At 42.7% G+C, this 19,981-nt stretch overlaps 1 protein-coding gene across 16 annotated transcripts in view; it reads left to right on the forward strand.

The window, feature by feature from the left end:
* Positions 1 to 13,910, forward strand: part of LMO7 (LIM domain 7) — a 136,821-nt gene extending 122,911 nt beyond the window's left edge. For 15 of the 16 annotated variants that reach the window (XM_071220172.1, XM_071220173.1, XM_053916351.1 and 12 more), the window contains 7 exons: positions 827 to 892; positions 2,967 to 3,019; positions 5,337 to 5,550; positions 8,298 to 8,579; positions 10,471 to 10,579; positions 11,715 to 11,817; positions 13,154 to 13,910. In XM_071220172.1, coding sequence (XP_071076273.1) covers positions 827 to 892; positions 2,967 to 3,019; positions 5,337 to 5,550; positions 8,298 to 8,579; positions 10,471 to 10,579; positions 11,715 to 11,817; positions 13,154 to 13,176 — 850 coding nt within the window. In that variant the 3' untranslated portion in view covers positions 13,177 to 13,910. The remainder of the gene's footprint in view (positions 1 to 826; positions 893 to 2,966; positions 3,020 to 5,336; positions 5,551 to 8,297; positions 8,580 to 10,470; positions 10,580 to 11,714; positions 11,818 to 13,153) is intronic. The other variant, XM_045201783.2, reaches the window with a different exon arrangement.
* Positions 13,911 to 19,981: the final 6,071 nt, after the last annotated feature.

Here is a 19,981-nt window from a genome sequence, read left to right on the forward strand (position 1 = left end):
ATTCCCTACTTCAAAGGCACCTAATTGGTTTTCCTGCTCCCCGGCCTCCTTTCTCTACACAGGTGGACACAAGCAGCCAGAGTGCACCCTTTACATTGTAAATAGGAGTCTGTCACCTTCCTTTTGGGCTCAGGGTCTCCTGGCTTCCCCTCACATTAGCATACCATCGAAAGTCCTCCCCGTGGCCTAACAAGGCTTGTATGAACAGCCTTGGCCACTTGATGTACCTGGCTTCCTACGACTTCCCCTCACTTGGTTTATTATAGCTGCATGGTCCTGCTTTTCCTTTCTTGAAAAGGCACAACATATTCTGCCCCTGGGTTTTTGCATTTTCTAGGTCCAGTGCCTGGAGGAATGTTCCCTCATGTATTTGTTCTTACTCATTTTATATCTCTGATCAAATGTTACCTTCTCAGACTTTCCAGACTACCTCATCTAAAAGACACCCTGTTCCCCACCCCTTCTCTCCATGTGCCCTTCCCTGCTTTATATTATGCATTTGTTGCTTGTCAGCTGGCCTGCATGCCCCTCTAAAATGTAAGTTTGACAAGGCCAATAAGTTTGTTTTGTTTCCCTAGAACACTCCTGGATCATAGCAGGCACACGGCATGTATTTGTGGAGTGAATTGTAAATGTCTGTTGGTAGTAGTAGTAGGTCTGTTTTCTGTAGTGATTGATTGACTGAAATATTTCTGGGTGTTTGGTTTTCAACCAAGAGACCATTCTTGTCCAGATGCTAGAACAATATCATTTTTTCGATCTATGTCTTAAACTCAAGGAAACCATCAAACTCTTTAATTTGATGTAAACTTTTTCTATCTTTTAGGCCTGTTGATTCCTATGATACACCAAAGGGAGAGGAAGAATCTTCAGGTTTGCTTCCTGGTGACAGGTGTGTAGAACGTTTCATTGTCATTTGGTTGGAATTTTGGAGGGCTTGCCCAGGTGTCTTTTAGAACTCCTATGGCTCTTGATCATTTATGTGATGAAAAGAGATCTTGCTGGTTGATATTTCAAACTATCCCTCAATGTAGTGACTTAATTGATGATTTTGTGGGTCAGCATTTCGGGTGGAATTCAGTTGGCCTTTCTTTTAGTTGACTGGGTTTGTCCTGAGTCTGCTACCAGGTTACTAGGTAAACTCATGTGAGTAGGCCGTCTGCCAGCTGGGGCAGCGAGACCAAACGGTCTCTGTATCTGCGACATGCAGCACACCGGAGCAGTCTCACCTACGTGGTGGCTGGGGAGAGAAGAGAGAGAGAATTAAAGAGAGGAGGCATCTACTTTAACATCTCTTTTGAAGATGTGATAAGCCACGGCATGAGCTTACTATGGACGTCTGAAATGAGAATTTGCGACTTTCTCTTTGTTTGATTAGAACTGCTGCTGGTCAGTTTGGGGGAGTGCAGAAAGGATTTCAGATACCTGAAAGTTCTGGATATACATCTTAAAATTCCCTAAAACATTAAATTTAATGTTCCTAAGTAATTTAAAAACAATGCCTTGCACTTTTGAAATTACAAAGGACTTCTAAACAGATTAAAAATATCCCATGTATGACCGTTCATTTGTGTTTTCAGACCTGAAATTTCTTCTTTAGGAAGTGTGCCTTCCAGATAAGGAAAGACTCACCTGTATAAGCATTTGGGGTGACTGCGGGGCTCAGGGCAGATAGGGAAAAGGAATCCACAGGTGACAGTGGGCTAATGCTAATCAAGCTAGAGAAACCTTCTAGTGATGAATGACCTTATTTATAATGAGTGTTTCTGGGTACCTGTAGATTATTAAAATGTGTATCTCTCCTTTTTTAAGCTATGGATTTATTTGTATATTTAAATAAGCTTTCATTATATAACTTATTACCTTGAGAAAAAAATTTGCAGAGAAAGGAAACTGAAGGAATCCTGGAAAATATTAAATACTTCTAGGCATTTGTGATACAGCATACCCTAGAGCAGGGGTATCCAACTCATTTTCACCGGGGGCCGCATCAGCCTCGAGGTTGCCTTCAAAGGGCCGAATGTAATTTCAACTCCTTAACAGTTAAGGAGTGGTTCCATTTATATAGTCCTAAAATTATTTTGGCCCTTTGAAGGCAGCCTCGAGGCTGATGCGGCCCCTGATGAAAATGAGTTGGACACCCCTGCCCTAGAGGAATTAAGGAGTGTGGCTGAACATCTTGTCATAAGAGTATTTTCTTCTATGTTAATGCAAATGAGACCTTTTGTGAATGTTGCTAGCAGGTGTTACATTATTATTATTATGTCATTATACATTATTAAATGTATACATACACATATATGTTGTGTGCATACACCTGTGGTACATGTACACATATGTATGGGAATGTATACCGTTCCTTTTCATTCCTGTTATTTGAAGTTACTGTGCACACTACAGTGAGAACGAGGTCAGGTGTGTTGCTGTGCAGAGCTATATTTTACCCTTACAAAGTGAGGGACTTTCCGGACTTGTCCCTGCCAGACACTCCGGTGCCTCTCTGGAATGCTAGAGAGCATTTGGTAAGTTGCTGTTTCAGAGTGGTACCCTGATGCCCCAAAAGTTGACTCCTTGAGCCTTGGGCAGCACGAACCAGGTGGGACAGTTTGATGGTAGGTGACCTTATGACAGATGCTTTGTACGGTCCGGCAAGTCTGAGATCTGGAAGAGGGGCAGAGTTTGTATGTTGGGTCAGATCGTAATCATCATGCAAGATGGGGAAGGTTTTCACACCCATCTCTAGCACCGTATTTCTAGCATCAAACTCTTCTCTCTCCTGGAGATGTCACTGTTTTCAGCTAGTTTGTGCAACATGAAAATTCCTTTGTATGAGAACAAATAGGGCTCTCAACAGACACAGGAAATAAATTAGCCTCTTTAAAAAGTAATGTTTTTGGTGTTCGTCATAAATGTGAAAAGGATGTTCTTAATGAGACCTGTGTAATGCCCTGTGTCCTGTGTTGTAGGAGTAAATCCAGATCCACGACTGAGCTGGATGGTCACCCCGCAAATAAAAATGGTAAATGTGAATGTTTTTCAGAATTGCTTATTTATGCTATCACATGCTATCATCAGTGTATTTAAGGTCAAGATATTTCAGGTTCATTAATATTATATTATTAAATACTGCCTATTTTTAGCATTTGTGTTTAAAAACAAAATGATCCTTTGCTTATTTTGGCTTTACTTTAGAAGGGAGGGAGTACTGGGAGATTAAAATGATTTTAAATAGCGAATGAAATATGTGGAAATTTTGCAAAGTACTGCTGATACACTTTTGTATGGTAGATTTTATCTTGCAGCCAAAGAAATGGGACAGAAAAGTTTTCAGCGGAATACTAGGGGACTTCAAAATTGTGTGTAAAGTTGAAACTATACATTTAAATGACAAGCTGTCAAAAAATCAAAAATGACAATGGTTTCACTAACTTGGTAAAAACAGTGTGTAACCTAACATTGTTAGTATAACATGCACGTCTAGAAACACATGTAACTGGTGTTACGTAACTAAGAAAATCAAAACTAAATGAAAAGCATGATTTTAAGCAAGGTTTGCCTACCAGGCTTTGTGTGAGCTGGGTTTTGGTCGGTCATGCAAATGAATGAAGGTCCAGGTGAGGATTGAGGCGCACTTGCTGAACACACCCATCCAGGTGGGCTGCCACTTCCCAGCTCCACCCTGTTACTGGCATGTGGGAGAATGCAGGCCTGTGACTACCAACTGTGTCTACTACAAAAGAGAAGTAAAACAAAAGACCTGGATTTTCACATTATCTTTTAAGTACTGACAAAGAATATATAAAAATTTAAAACCCTCTGTGAGCCAAACCACATCAACAGGTTGGGAGCTGGTTTGTCACTTCTTGTGAAAGCTTGTAAAATTTACAGTTTTTATTAGGTTCTGTGATCACCCATTTCCTTTTCATTATCTGCTCCTCATTTAACTTCCCAGCCTGCCTCGCTGCTTTTCTCATTAGGAACTCTGTGGCCAAAGTGCTCTCTCTCTCTCAGTTCCCGATTATCAGATGTTTCCTGATCTGGCTCTTCTGGTCTTTGGATTCTGGTTTCTTTTCCCCTCAAGTTGCTACTAACCACCATTAAAATTAAGGTTTAAGTATTTCAATCTGCCACGAAACTTTTTTAACCCTCATTGGTAATATTCCCTCCTGAACTTAAACACGTGACCAGTCAGTAATGGCAAGGGCGATTCTCTGAAACAGTCTTGTTAATATTTGGGGCTCATAATATTTGGGGCTCCTGCTGTTAATCTGGTTAGAATGTCAGGCAGTGGAAGTTATCAAACATTTTATTGAAAAACTTGGTTATGCCAATAAGGTACTCTTAAAATAGAAAATGTTTCATTTAAATCTGACCAAACTGACAAGCTGCATGTACACACAAATATAACACAGATGTGCGATGGAACCTTTGGGGCCTCATCCGTGGCTCACTTGAAGATGAACTAAGGCGGAAACACTGTACATCCTGAGAGTAGGGAAATAACAGTGAATCTGGAGAGCGAGAGAAAAGAAACCCTTATGTGAAATTTCCTAATCCGAATTAAGGTGGGGAGGATCCTTCAAAGTTATGGATGTTTTACCAAGTCAGAAATGAATCAGCAAATCCAATGAGACAGAGCCTTCAGGATAATACCTGACTTAATTTTCATTCATAAATTCAACATCCAAATTATGGCTTTGTCAGTTTCTTAGAGGAAATACAAGGCTCATCGCATTCCTTGGTTATTATTGGGATTACTTGGCTATTTTTCAGTTTCACAAAAGCCCTCTCAGTGATTGAGTATGCCCTTATTTCTTCAGCCTGGTCACGACCGACATTCTATGACCTACACCATGGAGACTTGAGTCACGACATCTGGAGATGCATGCGTTTGTCCTCACTGTCTCCCCAGGGGAAGTGCACGTTTTTGGGAAGAGTCGAACTCCCAGTTCCCTGTGGAGTCGTCTCGGCGAGCATTCAATGAGCATGGGCTTGTTGGATTGAATGTAGGAAGGAAGGGAAAGTGGACGAGAAACTTTCTGCATGAGCGTTATGTGACTTAGTATTGCTGGAATCACTGCCGGCTGTTTGCTGTATAGGCAGCCTCCCTAGTTTTCCTGGGTGCGCTGCATGATGTGCCTCTGGGGGTGGAACTGGAATTTCCAGGAAGAGGAGACTGTTGACTTCCAGTTCCCAGGCAGTGGTCTCATTGAGAATTGACAATGTTAGCATACGTGTACAATGGCACATTTCTTGTTACACCGTATTTGGAAATTTATCCATTATCCTTTTTTAAATGTGCTAACCCCGCAGCTTCTGATGTGTTTTTAATCTAGGAAGCAGTAGATATTTAGACCCAGTTGGGGGCAGCAGCTCATTACAGAGGAGCTCGAAGAAGGAGCAGGCCCCGTCGGAGGCAGAGCTGGAGAGACAGCAGATCCTGCAGGAGATGCGGAAGCGGACATCCCTGCACAACGACAGCAGCTGGATCCGGCAGCGCAGTTCCAGCGTCAATAAGGAGCCGTTTTGTCTGCCCGGGATCATGAGAAGGTGCGAGACGTGTCAGGAATGATTTCCGCTTCCGTGCTGTGAGGCAAAGATTTGATTTACAGACGTGCTGGCTCCTTTGGGCAGCAGTGGTGTCGTGATTTCTCTCCATCCGAGATCAGGAGAAGGAAGGGAAGCAGAGTCCATGCCATCGGCTCTTACTCGCGGCAGACATGCATCAGTTGCTTTGTCTACGTCATCTGACTTAATCTGGGGAAAATGTAGTGAGGCAGGGATAGCCTTTCTGTTTCTCCACGCGAAGAAACCGGGGCTCAAGCAGAGAACACGTGCGGACAAAGCCAAACGGCTGGTAGTTTGCAGAGCTGGGTGTGCAACTCGGAGGTGCGATCAGGCACTTCAGTAATTCATGCAGTCCTTGGAGCTGCCTTGGCTGCTGAACTTAAAAATTAAGCCTCTGTTCGTTTGTTTTTAGCGAGATAATGGTGAGATTGGAATCATGATGGTGTTCACAAAGTGTGAAAACCTAATTTTTTAACTTTCTGAAAAGTAATACAGGTATAAATTAATTGGAGATGAGAGAATGAACATTTTAAAAGATGTTTCTTGGGTAAACGCATACTGCAGCTACTTTTATGCAGTGTGTCCACAGCTGAGAAACTTAAGGAAAATTATTTCCAAACCACTACAGACAAAGGGCCAATTATCCCAATGTACAGCTAACTTTTGTAAATGTGTAATAAGTCCTGACGACCTCATAGACATAGACAACGGATACGAACAGATAGTTCATAGGGAAAGAAATAAAGTCAGTGAACATATAGAAGAAGAAGAGCACGACCCGTAAAACAGCAGTGATGTAGCTCACTGACGGGGTTGCTAGGGAGTTAAATGAGTGGCTCGGTCTGCTGTTGACAGTTGTATAAAGAAACAGGAATTCTTTTTCCCAGTTGGGTGGATACTTTTCCAGTGCTTACAAGAAGTTTCTGTTTGTACCCTGTGAACAGTTTAGTGTGTGGTACTTTATTCTCTGGGTGTATTTGGTTAAGTATGCAAAACCATGTCCACGACTGTATACTTAAATATCATTACACTCACAATTAAAGAGAAGAATATACACCGATAAGAGTGCCCCTAGTACTCATTAGATAAATAAGGGCGCGCTGATAAGCTGGAATATGACATGACTATTAAAGGATTGGAAGGGAGATTCCTACATAATGCACTGCCTCCAAACTCTGGGGGGTAAAACAGTGATGGATAATGCCCACAGCTCTGAGGGTCGACTCGGCAGTTCTTCACAGGGTGCAGCTTGGGGCACTGGGTGGCTGTAGTTACCCAGAGCCAGGGTTGGCACATTTGTTGTGTATGAAGGAACAGACAGTAAATAGTTAGAAGGCCACATCCGTCCCCGTCAGATTTTCTTTGTTGTTGTTGTTTTATGACCGAAAATATAAAATACTCATCGCCCATGAATGTTACGGTATGTATGCTGGCAGTGGGCTCTAGTCTGCTGACCCCTCATGCCAAAGCGGGACTGAGAGCTCAGCTGGTCGGGAGCCCGTTCTCCGTACGGGCCTCTCCACATAGCTGCCGGGGCTGCCTATCGGCATAGCACCCGGCTTCCAAGAGGAAAGCTTGCAAGAGGCTGAGCCCTGAAGATAGGTCTCAGATCATGTATAGTACACGGGAAAAAGCAAGTTGTGAAGACTATGCATGGTAGACTGATCCTATCTGTTTACCCATGTTACACCCAGCATGTATACTGCAAATGTATTTAGACATTGCTATACTTACACATGTAAGTTTGCATGTATGTGTACATATATGCACACACATGTGAGGAAAAGTCTAGAAGGATACAGTTAATAATGGTTCCTTCTGAGACTGGGGCAGGTAACTTGTGGTAAGTAAGAGAGGGGAGAATCTTATTCCTCTGTCAGACTCTCTACTGCCTGTGTCTGTCCCATCATGGAGGTGTAGGATGTATATGACTTCAAAAGAAAAACAGACAAAGTTTTAAAAGTTATAACAAAATTAACCAGGTAGAAAAATGCCCTCCTAATTTGGAGCCATTCTTTGTGGGTCAGAATTCATGTAAGCATATAACTGCATTTAAGAGAGATTTCCCCAAAGTAGCATTTGTGTGAGTTTTTGGTGGTATGTGAAGGAGGCCGACACGGTGGAAATGACCTGGGTTACTTTGGAATCGAGAGACCTGGGTTTGAAAGTCAGTCCCACCACCGACTAGCTCTTTTTACCATGGAAAAGTTAAGGTCTGTGAGATCTAAAAAGATAGATAAATAAGCAAACAAATGTAGTGTTGTGAAGATCAAATTCAATATTTTTGTGATAGTGTTTAGTCTAATACCTGGCATATGTAAATGCCTAAAAGGATGTGGGCTTTTTGGGGGTGGGGCAGGGTTTAAAAATGAATATTGTTATGTCTCAACAGTTAAAGATATAAAGGACACATGTTTGTGGTCTTTCTCTTAGCATTTTATTTTAAAAGTATTTTTCTTAGTATTACCCTTCCCACGGTGTTTATTCTTTTACATAAACACCAAGTAAATAAAAATAAAAATAAGTGAAGGTTAATTGAATGTGGAACATCATGATGCCTCTGATAAAAAGGAACTTTAGTTTTAAAGGCAATTTTATATGCACTTGGACTTGTTAGATCAAAACCTGCTTACACAATACATAAAATGGATGTTTTCATGACCGCGATGTTAAATCGATTTCTAGTTGAATGTGTTACATAATTTTGGTTCTTTCTTTCTGTGTTTCAGAGGGGAATCTCTAGATAACCTGGAGTCCCCGCGATCCAGCTCCTGGAGACAGGCCCCTTGGCTCAATCAGTCTGCAGGCGTCCACGCTTCCTCCTCTGTCCAGGACTTCAGCCGCCCACCACCTCAGCTGCTGTCCACATCCAACCGTGCCTACATGCGAAATCCGTCCTCCAGCATCCCCCCTCCTTCGGCTGGCCCTGGGAAGGCCGCCACGGCACCTTCCCCCACACCACGGGGCCAGGTCCCTTCAGCGGCACCATCGGGCTCCCAGCTGCGCAACAGGTGAGGTCCTTTTTGGTCTTCGTTTCTTAGTTTCAGGTGTATTTTTTCTTTAAATTTTTTTCCAAATCTTGTCCAAGCTTTCCAAAGAAAGCCAAGCCTTTTCGAATGCGTCAAATTCAGTGTTCTTTTATCAGATCAGCTCAGGGGGCTTAGCATTCTAAGAGCATTTATGGATGTCTGGTGAAGTGTTGGGGACCTTTAAAACTGCTGCCACTGCCTCATTCACTGGGGCTGCGGCCAGTGTCTTGGAGACAGATGCACCCGAATGGTTCTCAACATGGAATCATAAAAACAGACAGTAGCCTATAAAAGCATCTGAAATTTATGAGTGAAAGCAGCATTATAAAATGGTTGACTGTTTTAATAACCATACAAACTCATTTTATAGAAACTAAGTATAAAAGGAAAGCATTATGACTAAGCTCCATTGTCTGTGCAACTTTTAACAAGCTGGATAAAAAAAATAAAGTGAAGTAGTTAGATACTGCCTTTTGGGGCTTTGATTTCCCAAACCATCGCACGCCTCATCTGGCTTGCCAACGGTTTGTTCCCATCGCATCGGCGGATTCTGTAGGTCATGTGCCACGAGAGCCGCCTGAGAGTTATAATGGTAGCCTGTGATTCCAAACTTGCCTTTATAAAAATTTAATCTTTATTGTATTTTTCCCATTACCTTTTAGTCCCCTTACACCCCTGCTCCCCAGCTATCACCACGCTGTTGTCCGTGTCCATGGAGGAACGCCCAGATAGAAACATGGGTTGGGTGTTTAGGTCTATGTAGCTTCTCCACTGACCGCTGATGCATCACGGAACCACACGCAGCCGTGTTTCTGCCGCTACCCGAAGGGAGTTCTGCTAGCCTGTACCGCTTCTCTGCAAAGGAAGTGCTGAAAAGTAGAAACACAATGATTGATAACGGGATTTTTTTAAGCCATCAAATAAGGGGTTTTGTTAAGAGAATATATTTCGTATTCATCTAAAATGTTACTTGTACCGGGATCTATAAAATGTGTGTCAGGGAGTTTGAATTAAGAGACGACAGGGTGAGAATTCATGGTATATTTTGGAGGAAGATGAAGGCCATGGTCGGTGGAGGCGAAGCAGTGGACAGAGTACCCATTTCCTGGGAACCCCGCCCTAGGGGAACACGTGGGAGACAGGCCCTGGGCTTCTCAGCCCTGAAAAGGTCTCTGTCCTGGAGGGGGCGCTCCACCACGAGGCGCTGCACAGCTGTGCACTTCTCAGTGCCACTGAAGGGCTCTGCTAATGCTGCGGGAGGCAAAGGTGAGAAGTGGCTAGCCCTTCCCACCTGGGAGAGGAGGTAAGACTTCTATCCAAAGGGAAGTAGAGGCTCTCTCTCCTTACCTATCTAAATGGTGGCTGTCGGGCGATTTTCATTCTCTGCAGAGGCAGTCCTGCAAGCCAGCAGCACAGTCAGGAAAGCGCTGCCACCTCTGTTTAATTTGAATGTCGGGTGAATGCGAAAGGGGACAATGGGGAAAAATGGTCGGGAGGGTAGCTTACAAGCCTGTCGGGAGAAGCGGGGGCTGCTCTGTTGGTGTTCTGGTGGGTGAAATGATGTAATAGAGTTGTACTCTGGAAGAGGGGGAGACCACGGTTGAGTACAGAGGTGATCGAAGCGCAGAATGGGCTCAGGACACCGAAACTGTTCATTTAGTGAACAGGTGTCAAGGGTTTCAGAACACCAGGGAGACCCTACAAGGTACAGTATAATCAAGGCATATTTCGATTGGCTGGCGAAACTTTTCCTCCCACAGGTACAGAGACCACCTTCTTAAATTATTAACGGTAACACCCGAGTGTGATTTTAAAGTAATGACCTTGAGCTGCATGGATGAAAGCCTCCCTTCCGTTCTTGTTCCGCATCCAGGTCGGTCAGTGGGAAGCGCGTGTGCTCCTACTGCAATAACATTCTGGGCAAAGGAGCGGCCATGATCATCGAGTCCCTGGGTCTTTGTTATCATTTGTATTGTTTTAAGGTGAGACCAAGATACCCAGCCTCCGCAGGCCCGCACAGCTTTGCTTGCAGCGCGCATGGCTTCTGCGAGCGCTGGGTGTGGGCGGGCCATTAACGAGCTAGGTGCTGCTGGATTGGTCGGTCTGTGCTGCATTTTGAATTTCAGATTGCTTGCTACTTACTTAGTCCTCAAATCTTGAACCTAATTTCAAAAATTAAATGTAGAAATGCTATGCACTTCCTATCTCCAGCCTGTTAAGATTCTGTTGGTACAATTCACAGGGCGTAACTGCTTTCTCTGTCGGCCATAGGCGTATGTGCAATGTAACTTGCTAATGTCAAATAACAGCATGGGGATGGGATGTGCAATTATGAAAGTGTCCAAGAGCCTAGCTTTGAATAGGGAGACTATGTAAGGAAAAATATTGTAAATAGTTTTACAGTCCCAAGCCTGCTTATACTTGATGGGTTCTTGCATATGCAAAAGAACGAAGGCTGTAATATTTTGCAGTAACTGTCTTAGAGACCCATCTAATTGCTTTTTGAATTTGTGTTGGGCCAAAGCGTGATTCCGGCTGTGGATGCTGGAGTCGCACTGACCACAGCTTGTTTAAGCTCGTATGCTGCTGGCTTGGGCTGTTCCTACGTATAGCAGAGTGAGTCAAAATGACTAGTGTTTGAGCACACGGAACCGAAACACCCAGCCTTGAAGTGAGAGTGCTATGTGAGAGCACCTGCCACACTGGTGCAGTGGGGACCCTGGGGGCGTCCTGCTGCAGAGCAGAGTACCGGAAGCCCAGCGCTCATTGGCTTCGCCAGGTCTGTCTTGTGGTGCTTTATCCCCTCCCATTCCCCTGAGAGGAGTGAAGGCGAGATTTCTTTAAGCCAGTCAGGGAATCATTTTTGCTCTTTGGTATGTTTAGAATGATCATCCTGGCTCTTGAAATTGGCTTTATGATTTCTTTAATGTCTCATCTGGCAGCCTTGATTTTAATCTGCTAATGATCTTTGGGCCTTTTTTTTTTTTTTCTTTTGCTGACACATATCTAAGCTTAGAAGCTGCATTTTGATCGTTTTGTCTTTCCAGGAGTGTCCCAGGCTTTCTGGAGCTCACTGACTGTGGATTTCGTTGTTTTTTTTTTTTTTCTGTCCTCCAGTGTTCTGCCTGTGAGTGCGACCTCGGAGGCTCTTCCTCAGGAGCCGAAGTCAGAATCAGACACAACCAACTGTACTGCAACAACTGCTATCTCAGATTCAAATGTAAGAGAGCAAATCAGGGAGAAAATTTCTTGTCTTTTAAGAAAGCCACGAGTTCCCATGCATTTCCCTGAACCTGCCACCACCTCCCCCTCAAGCTCCCTGCCTTAGAAGGCCAGCTTTTAGGATTCTTAGCGTGCTCCACTTGGAGGGTCCAGTGAATGGGTCACAGCTTGGGATTCTAGCCACACGAGGGGTGTTGTGGGTTGAGGAACTGGAGCAGGCCATGCGCCTGAGAGTCAGGGTGGTGCCCTGTGCTCCGAGTCTGGACAGACTGCTAAGGACCTGAGGATGTGAACAAACCAAAGCAGACAGTTAAAATAAACTTTTGGTGGAGACTGTAATCTGTTACTTGGCTAAGGATCGTTCCCTCATCATTAGCTGATTTCTATTATTTAACAATGGGCTCTGATTATGAGATTTTGCGTATGATCAACTTTAAAAACTGGTTTAAAAGGTCATAAAGAATAGTCAGTTTATGCTTTATTACTATGTAATCATATATCAATACATACAATATTTTAAAATGGAGAGCCTTAATTCTAATGGTGTTTCTATGTCATTTTTGGAAAAGTGAGTTTTTAAAAAACTTCACATGCTATTTTGTGTCTAGTCATGTTCTTGCTGTGTGTTATGCAACACAGAATAGCATAATTCGATTGCATATTGTTTATAGCTCCATACAGACAACCATTGCTGCTGTTTATATTTTGAACCTTGATGCTGGTAACATGTGCTTCTTCCTTACTGTGAAAGGGTGTTACAAGTGGTATCAGCAAAACCCTTTGCTTTTGAACCCAGAGGTATTTATATGGCCCTTTATGTGAAGAGTGCTTTGGAAATGGTTTAAGCCCAGTCAACTCTCTTTCATTTGTCAGCGGGGTTGGAGTCTTCTTACCCCAGCAGTCCAGTCCTTTTCTGGACGCTGCCACTGAGGTTGGAGAATGTCAAGGCCTGGAGTGGAACCGGGGGAGTGTGTATATGTGTGTGTGCTTTTCTCTCTTCAATCGAACTCCAAAGCCAAATAGAATTGATTTTTGGAATCGTCATGGAAAAATCGCCCATGCCTTTTCTCCAAAACAAATAAAAGAGAGTTGACTGTAACCTGCTTCTATATCAGCAGTTAATTTTTACTCCATACTTGCAGACAAAGACTTTTAGTACCTAGAGGCTGTGATTTGCCTAGCTGTGTCCTAACTGAGTGACAAGGTGGCTCTCTCTACCTCCCGGGGCGTTCTCTGAGTGATTACTTCTATGCATCCCCGGGGCGCTGCTCCAGTGGTCCTGAATCTAAGCACTGTTCTAAGCACTGTTCTTTCTTCTCTCCCTGCCCGGGCAGCTGGACGGCCCACCGCCGTGTGATGTAAGCTTCCATACGAGAGCTCTGCTGCAGATAGAAGAAGAGTTGGGTGCTGCTGATGTAGATCTATGAATCTATGTCGTACGTCTTTTTTGCCCTCTCTTTTTAAAGGAAGAGTAACTCCCCCCTTTTTTTGGTCTCTCCAGATTACATCGGAGCACTGTAGTCTCGGTAGAACCCGCATTTTTGTTGTTGTTTATTTATAAGAAGGTAATTATGTGTGGGGAGAAAGTGCAGTATTTACTTTTCTGAGTTCAGCATCTTAAAAGCACAAGGAAAAAAGAGAGGCTGATATTGATCCTGTTTGACTTTCTAGTGGTGTTTGGAAGAGGGTTATTTTATTGTTTTTTTTTAAAAGGTTCTGAAACATTATTTGAAATTGTTAATATAAATATATAGTTGCATATTCTCTGTTTATTATAATGTATGGTAAATTAACACAGAACCATATGGAAAATTTCACTAGAAAGCACCCCCAAATTTGCTTTCTGTGTTTTTCTTTTCAACTATATATTAGGATTTGAAGAAAATTAGCTTATATAAAATTTTATTTGCTTGATGAGGGGAGCTCTCTTTTCTTCAGAATTGTTGCTAAGCAGTTCCCATTAGAAAGCTGCTGCTTTTCATGAATGAAAAATCCTTACAGTTTGTATACCAGGAATTTTTTCCAGAAACTAATGAGCCTTTCTGTTCCACTGCGTTTGTAAATAAAATTGCCGATGCATTTAAGGAGCGAGTGGGTCTTTTGGTTTTTTCTCTGTGTGTTTCCTGTGTGTGTACCTTGCGGACATTTTAGTCATATTTCAGTATGTGGCTTTTCTTGATACTATGTTTTATTTAGCATCTTCACTGAGGTATAAATTGACATAATAAACTGCACATATTGAAACTGTAATATGATAACTTTTGATATCCGTGTAGACCTCTGAAACAATCACCACACTCTTGATATTGTTTTTATTGAAAATTTTTAACAACTTTATTTTTGTTGGAAAATTGTTTTTGAATGCAATACATTTTTATAGTAAGAGGTGAAGCGAATGGTGAATTGTTGGATCATTTGCATAAAATCCTTATCCTTTTGCTTCCTCATTGATAAAAGGAGAATATAACAGTAAGTTTAGAAAATTTATGCAGTAAAAAAATTACATCTCTAATATTTTAGAAATCTGGAGTGGGAATAACACAAGGATAAAAACCTTAAGCATGGTTTGAGAAAAAACAGACATGCCTGAATCTGCTATAATAATGAAAGTGGAGTGGATAATTCTAGGCTATGAGAACTGTGTTGGAACAGGTTAGAAACAGATATTTGAAGTGCTAATGTGGGAAGAAATGAAAAATTTAGTTCATTTTTTATTTTTGTTTAGTATTCATTATTTCTGATTATTAAAGTAACATGTGTTTATTGATGAAAATATAATTCTGAATTCCAGACTCCAAAGATGAGAGCTGTGTTGGAACTGTTTCTGTGTAACCGATACTGTGTTCTTAGTTAACATTCGATTATGACTTTTTCATGTTATTAAAATTATTTCTATTTATCAATTGTTGCATAGTGCTCCATTGTTTGGTGCTATTAATATTTAGTTGATGATTCCTTTACTGTATACATCTCACTTGTTTCTAATATTTAACATTTAAAAAAAATTTTATTTTTAATCCTCGCCTGAGGATATATTTATTTTAGAGAGAGAGGAAGGGAGAGAAAAAGAGAGAGAAACATCAATTGATTGCCTCCAGTATGCACCCCAACCAAGGACTGAACCCGCAACCCCTGTCTGTGCCCGGACGGGAAGTTGGACCTGCACAGGGTGGCGCTCCAGCCGATGAGCCGCCCGGCCCGGGCTGTTTAACATCTTCATATCCCTAATATAGTTCCATAAATATTTCTAATATAAATCTGATAACAGACTTTTTATGATCATATCTATTTCTTTGTATTATTGTAATAGATATGAGATTACTGGTTTAGAAATTACGCATTTTAAGGCCATCATGATACATGTCTCCAAGGTGGCTTCCCAAAGCTTGTCCTTGTCCCAGCTGAGACCCTCACAGCCTCACGTGGGCTTGTCCAGCTCACATCACGTTCACCAAACAGACTTCTGTTGCCTTGTCCCTGCCTGCCATGTAGTAGCCCTGAGCGAGCTTTGGCTGAATAAATCAATAAACCGCCGTTTCAGTGTTTGTCCTGTTAATTGTGCTTGTTCCTGCCCATAGTGCAAGCTGTGATTTTTTCGCTGTTTTTTTTAAAACGAGTATCTATGTTGATTGTTGCTTTTTTTAATCTGTCTTTTAGTCTTTTCCTGTTGATTTTTGTTCTTTGTATGTTGACTTTTTCCTCTTGTTTCCTACATTATCTTGCTTAGTGGAAATAATTTTTGTTAGCACACACTGTTAGACCACCTTTCAGAAATTCTCTTCTAAGACGCTGGTTCTACAGTATGTCTGGGTAAGCCCATGAGTACTTGCTACTTCGTCCGGGGACAAGGGAAGAGTCAGTCACTCGACAACTTTTATTCAAACTTGACATGCCAGGCACAATTTTAGGCACTGTGGACACAGCGATGAATACAGAGAAGGTCTGGGCTCTGGTTGGGCTTAGATTTCTAGATTGGAAAAGATGCCGATAAGAGAAAGCCAGGAAAACAGAACAAGCATACTGCAGTCAGGGCATCGAAGAGCAATGATCGGGCTGGAGGAGCCGTGAGCGGGAGTGGCAGTGCCTTCTCAGAGACGGCCGCTCTCATTCCTGAGACAAAGCCTGAAGGAGTGAAAGGGCCAACCTTCCACATGCTTGAGGGGGAGCATTGGAGACACAGGGAACAGCAGGTGCAAAAAGTCTTGAGGGAGGAGAATATTTGGTGTGTCTGAGAAGCAGTCGTATGTCTGGAATGCCACGGGCGAGAGAGGGCGGCTGGAGATATGGGGAGGGGAGGGCACAGTCCGCAGGCCATTAGAAGACTTGGCTCTTACTCTGAACGGGACAGGGAGACTTTGGAGGGTTGAGTAAAGGGGTGAAATAAATTGACTTATGTTTTAAGAGGACTACATGGTTAGTGTATAGATAGAAAGGCAACTGATTCGTGTGTGTTGAGTTTATACGCTGCAACTTTGGTCCTTAAATTGATTCCCAGGTCAGCCTCATAGTAGTTGATGGAAGTCCCCCTTCCCATTTCTAGCATTGGATTGCCTGCATTAGATCTCGGTGCTCAGAATTTTCATGTTGTCCCATGTCTTCATTTCTAGTCTATGGAAAGTAGAGAGGCTGACTCAGGAATTGCTGTCTGTGTGCCATATTAAATGTAAGAAAATTCTATGTTTTAAGTGTTCATAACTACCCTGAAAAATTACCTCTTTATATCCTTAAAGAGGCAGTAGGTGCAAATGTACATTCTCTAGCTATTCATTTCTTCCATTTACACACTTGAGAATGACCTGTCTGCATGCAGGACTAACCATGCCCCTCTTTCCTCCGAGCGCTGGGTGAACTGGGAATTATTGTAAGAGGCCGGTATCAAAAATATCAGCTTCTCTTCTGCTGGAAAACTTCCCACTTGAACTGAGTTTAACAAGTGAGTAGCAAAGAGAGGAGCGCTTCGTCCTCCATGTTTGTGGGCTAGCTGTGTGGAGGGGAGGGGACGGCATGGGGTCTGTGTGTACACACGCGGCTTTAAAAGACGAAGAAGAATTGAGCCAGGCCGTATGGGAAGGCAAATTCTAGCCTTTAGTCAGTTCCAGGGAAGGTAGTGTTTGTACTCTTCCCCCACCAGGGAGGAGCAATGGCCAGAGTATGGGGAGGGAGCAGTAGTTTCTTCAATGTTTTTGAGAAAGAAAATGTTTTTATTTTATGGGTGGGCGTGACCGTAGAGAAGGGAAAGGACGATGCTACCCCTCGTGTTTATGAAAATCTGGAACCTCTGCTCTGCCCGGCTTCATTCGGGACAGGAGGTGGTGAGAATTAAAATAATTAAAACTAGGAAGACAGTGCAAAAATTAAATTCGCTCTATTCAAGGATCTAATCTTTGTATTCTATTTGAAATGTTCATTAATGTCACAGGCTGAAAAGTAGCAAAAAAGAGAAAAAACCAGAAATGGTCTGGATTCCAATGACTAAGCATAGAATTATAGCTACTATCTACTTGTTGGAGTTGAGAAACGTGTCTAAGAGTGTGTATCAGGGTTGGGATTTTACTTGTTTTATTTATTACTTCAACATCCATTTTTGCAGTCTAGAAGAAGGATTAAAAGGCATGCTAATGCAAGTTTAAGATCTAGGCCATAAAAATGGCATTTTAACCGCCCCCCCCCCCCCCCTTAATTTGTGTTTAAAATCCATGTGTATGGGACAGGAGAAAGCCAGCTTCTAGATCCTTGTCATTACACATGTGGGTGCTGGGAGCATATTTGATGAATACAAAGCAAACCTTGTTCTCATACAGAGGAGAGGGGCACAGAGTTAAAGGGTTCTAGTGTGAGGTAGCAGAAACCAGAGCTATGAGAGGCACATAGCATGTGAGAGTCCGGGAGTTATTTGCACCAAGGAAGTAAAAGCAACTTTACAACTTTAGAGCTGATATTTGATCTTCATCTTTAAGAGCAGATACCATCTTAGCAGAAGGAACAAAATACCATTTCTGTGCTGTGATCAACCCCCAGAGATGTCTCTGTTACTTTGTATTACAATCTAACCCGAAGAACGTAGCGAGGCCTGTTTTGCAGAGGAATGAGGAGAGCATATCTAGGTGTGCTGTGTGTGGTCATGTGGCCATGCAGTGGTGAATATCTGACCTAGGACGGCGAGGCTGCAAAGACTGGTTAGCAGATGGATGAGCCATCACGACTCGAACTCACGGCAGGACCCGCACGGCAGTGGAAGAGTGACCCTGGGACCGCAGGCCTGGCTGGTTTAGAGACTGATGCTGTTCAGCAAGGATGTGGGTTCTGTTTTGGACATATTGCGGGGCTGACAGATGAGCAGAAGTGGCGAACGGTACCTGGGGATAAGGGTTTGGGTGTACGTAGGAGGAAGAAATAGCATCCATTGTTTGTTTGCATGCTCAAATTGACTTAAGTAGAAAGTTTACTTCTTCACCGAAGAGGAAGTCAAGAAGGTTGATTCGTCTGGCAGTTCAATAATGGGATTGAAGACCTTTGGCTTCCTCTCAGGTAGTTTGGCCACCCACTGGGTGGGCTGACCCAAAGGCCAGTCATGACCGTGGTTGCAGCTGATGGGCTTCTGCTTCCTTGCTCATGTGTGCTGGGGGAGAGGCTGACTTCTCTTTGCTTGCCCGTGAATGGTGGTACTTTCCCAGAAGCTATTACCCAAACCTCTCTTCTCGCTGGCTGGACTTGGGTTCTTTTCCTATTTTTAAACCAAAGGTAACCTCATCTCTTGGCAATCAGAACCCTCTTAACTGAGATCAACTTCCAAATCACGCTACTGCCAATTAATGGGGTCTGAAGGAGTAACTGTTGGGGAGTCAGCCACAGTGCGCACCCTGGGTAGCCTTCATGGCTACTCAAAAACGAGATTTTGCACTCTGCAAGACCCTGCCTTGCTTTCATAATTAAAACCTTGTGAGTCAGGGACCTTCTTATGGAACAATATTGAAAGAACAGGGGAGGGGACAAGAATATCTCCTTCAACTGTACCCAACAAAGATCACATGAAGGAAGAGTTGGTAGAAAATTTGGTCTGTTCAAGCAAATATAACAGAGCAGCTCATGGCGGTGATGAGGTTAAAAAACTGGGAACCTGGAGAATTTGTGAATACTTTGTGAATATAAAGTATGAAAACTAGGCTCATACCTTTTTAGGTTTCTTGTATAAAATTTTGTAGAAGGAGATCATGGGTTAACTACTCACATTTTTATAATTAACTTTTAAACTTCTTACGATGATGGATTTTATATACTGCAATCCCAAGATATTATTTAACACATTTAGGTGACTCAGGAACTCAACTCCCTTGATGATTCTGCTTGACAGCTCTTTAAAGCTTACACTATAAATATCCTCAAAGCTCTTCATGGATAGTATTTTTCAACTTTATGACATAATCCTGAGGGACATTATCAAAACTCTTTGCTCTTAAAATTACACTGGAGAAAAAATAGTACTTCCATAGAAGAGGCCTATTAGAAAAATGATGCAGCAGTGTTTTCTGGGTTACATTTGGGTTTTTAACTTGCATTTTTTTCATATGCGACTTCCCGTTCCCCTTTTTAGACAGCTGAAGTCGCTAAAGTGCTTTATAAGATCTATAATGAATTCAGTGTCACAGACCTGCATGGGAGGCATTGATCTGTCTGTTGCCGTTTCAGGCTAAACAGAGAGTTCCTTTTACATTTGTCAGAAGCTCATTCTCCCTTTCAACCTGTCCTCTGGCAGCGAGAAAACATCCATCAAAGATGGCCAGAACTCCCGGGTCAAGCTTGCAAGTCATGTGTGCTCTTAAATTCATTTCTACCTCCCCAGCAGACTAGCTGCCTAGGACTCCTTGGTCATGCATTCAAGTTCAGATGTATAATGAGGTTTGGGGTGTGCATGATGCCTCCATCCTGAATATGATTAAGTTCTAGCCTCAGGAATACATCTCACAGCTGAAGAAGCCAGATGAAAGCGGATCGGGGAGAGAAGACAGGAAAGATGCTCTCCCACACTTGTTTGTGTTAAGTGTTTATTGAGTACTGGCTGGGTGCCAGGTTCACTGGGGACACAATAACAAGTGTGGCGTTTTCATCCTATGAAGTTCATGATGAAAATTACCATTTTTATCATTGAAACAAAACACAGTCAA

This window comes from Desmodus rotundus, chromosome 13, assembly GCF_022682495.2.
Source record: "Desmodus rotundus isolate HL8 chromosome 13, HLdesRot8A.1, whole genome shotgun sequence".
In the NCBI taxonomy this organism is placed as follows: domain Eukaryota; kingdom Metazoa; phylum Chordata; class Mammalia; order Chiroptera; family Phyllostomidae; genus Desmodus; species Desmodus rotundus.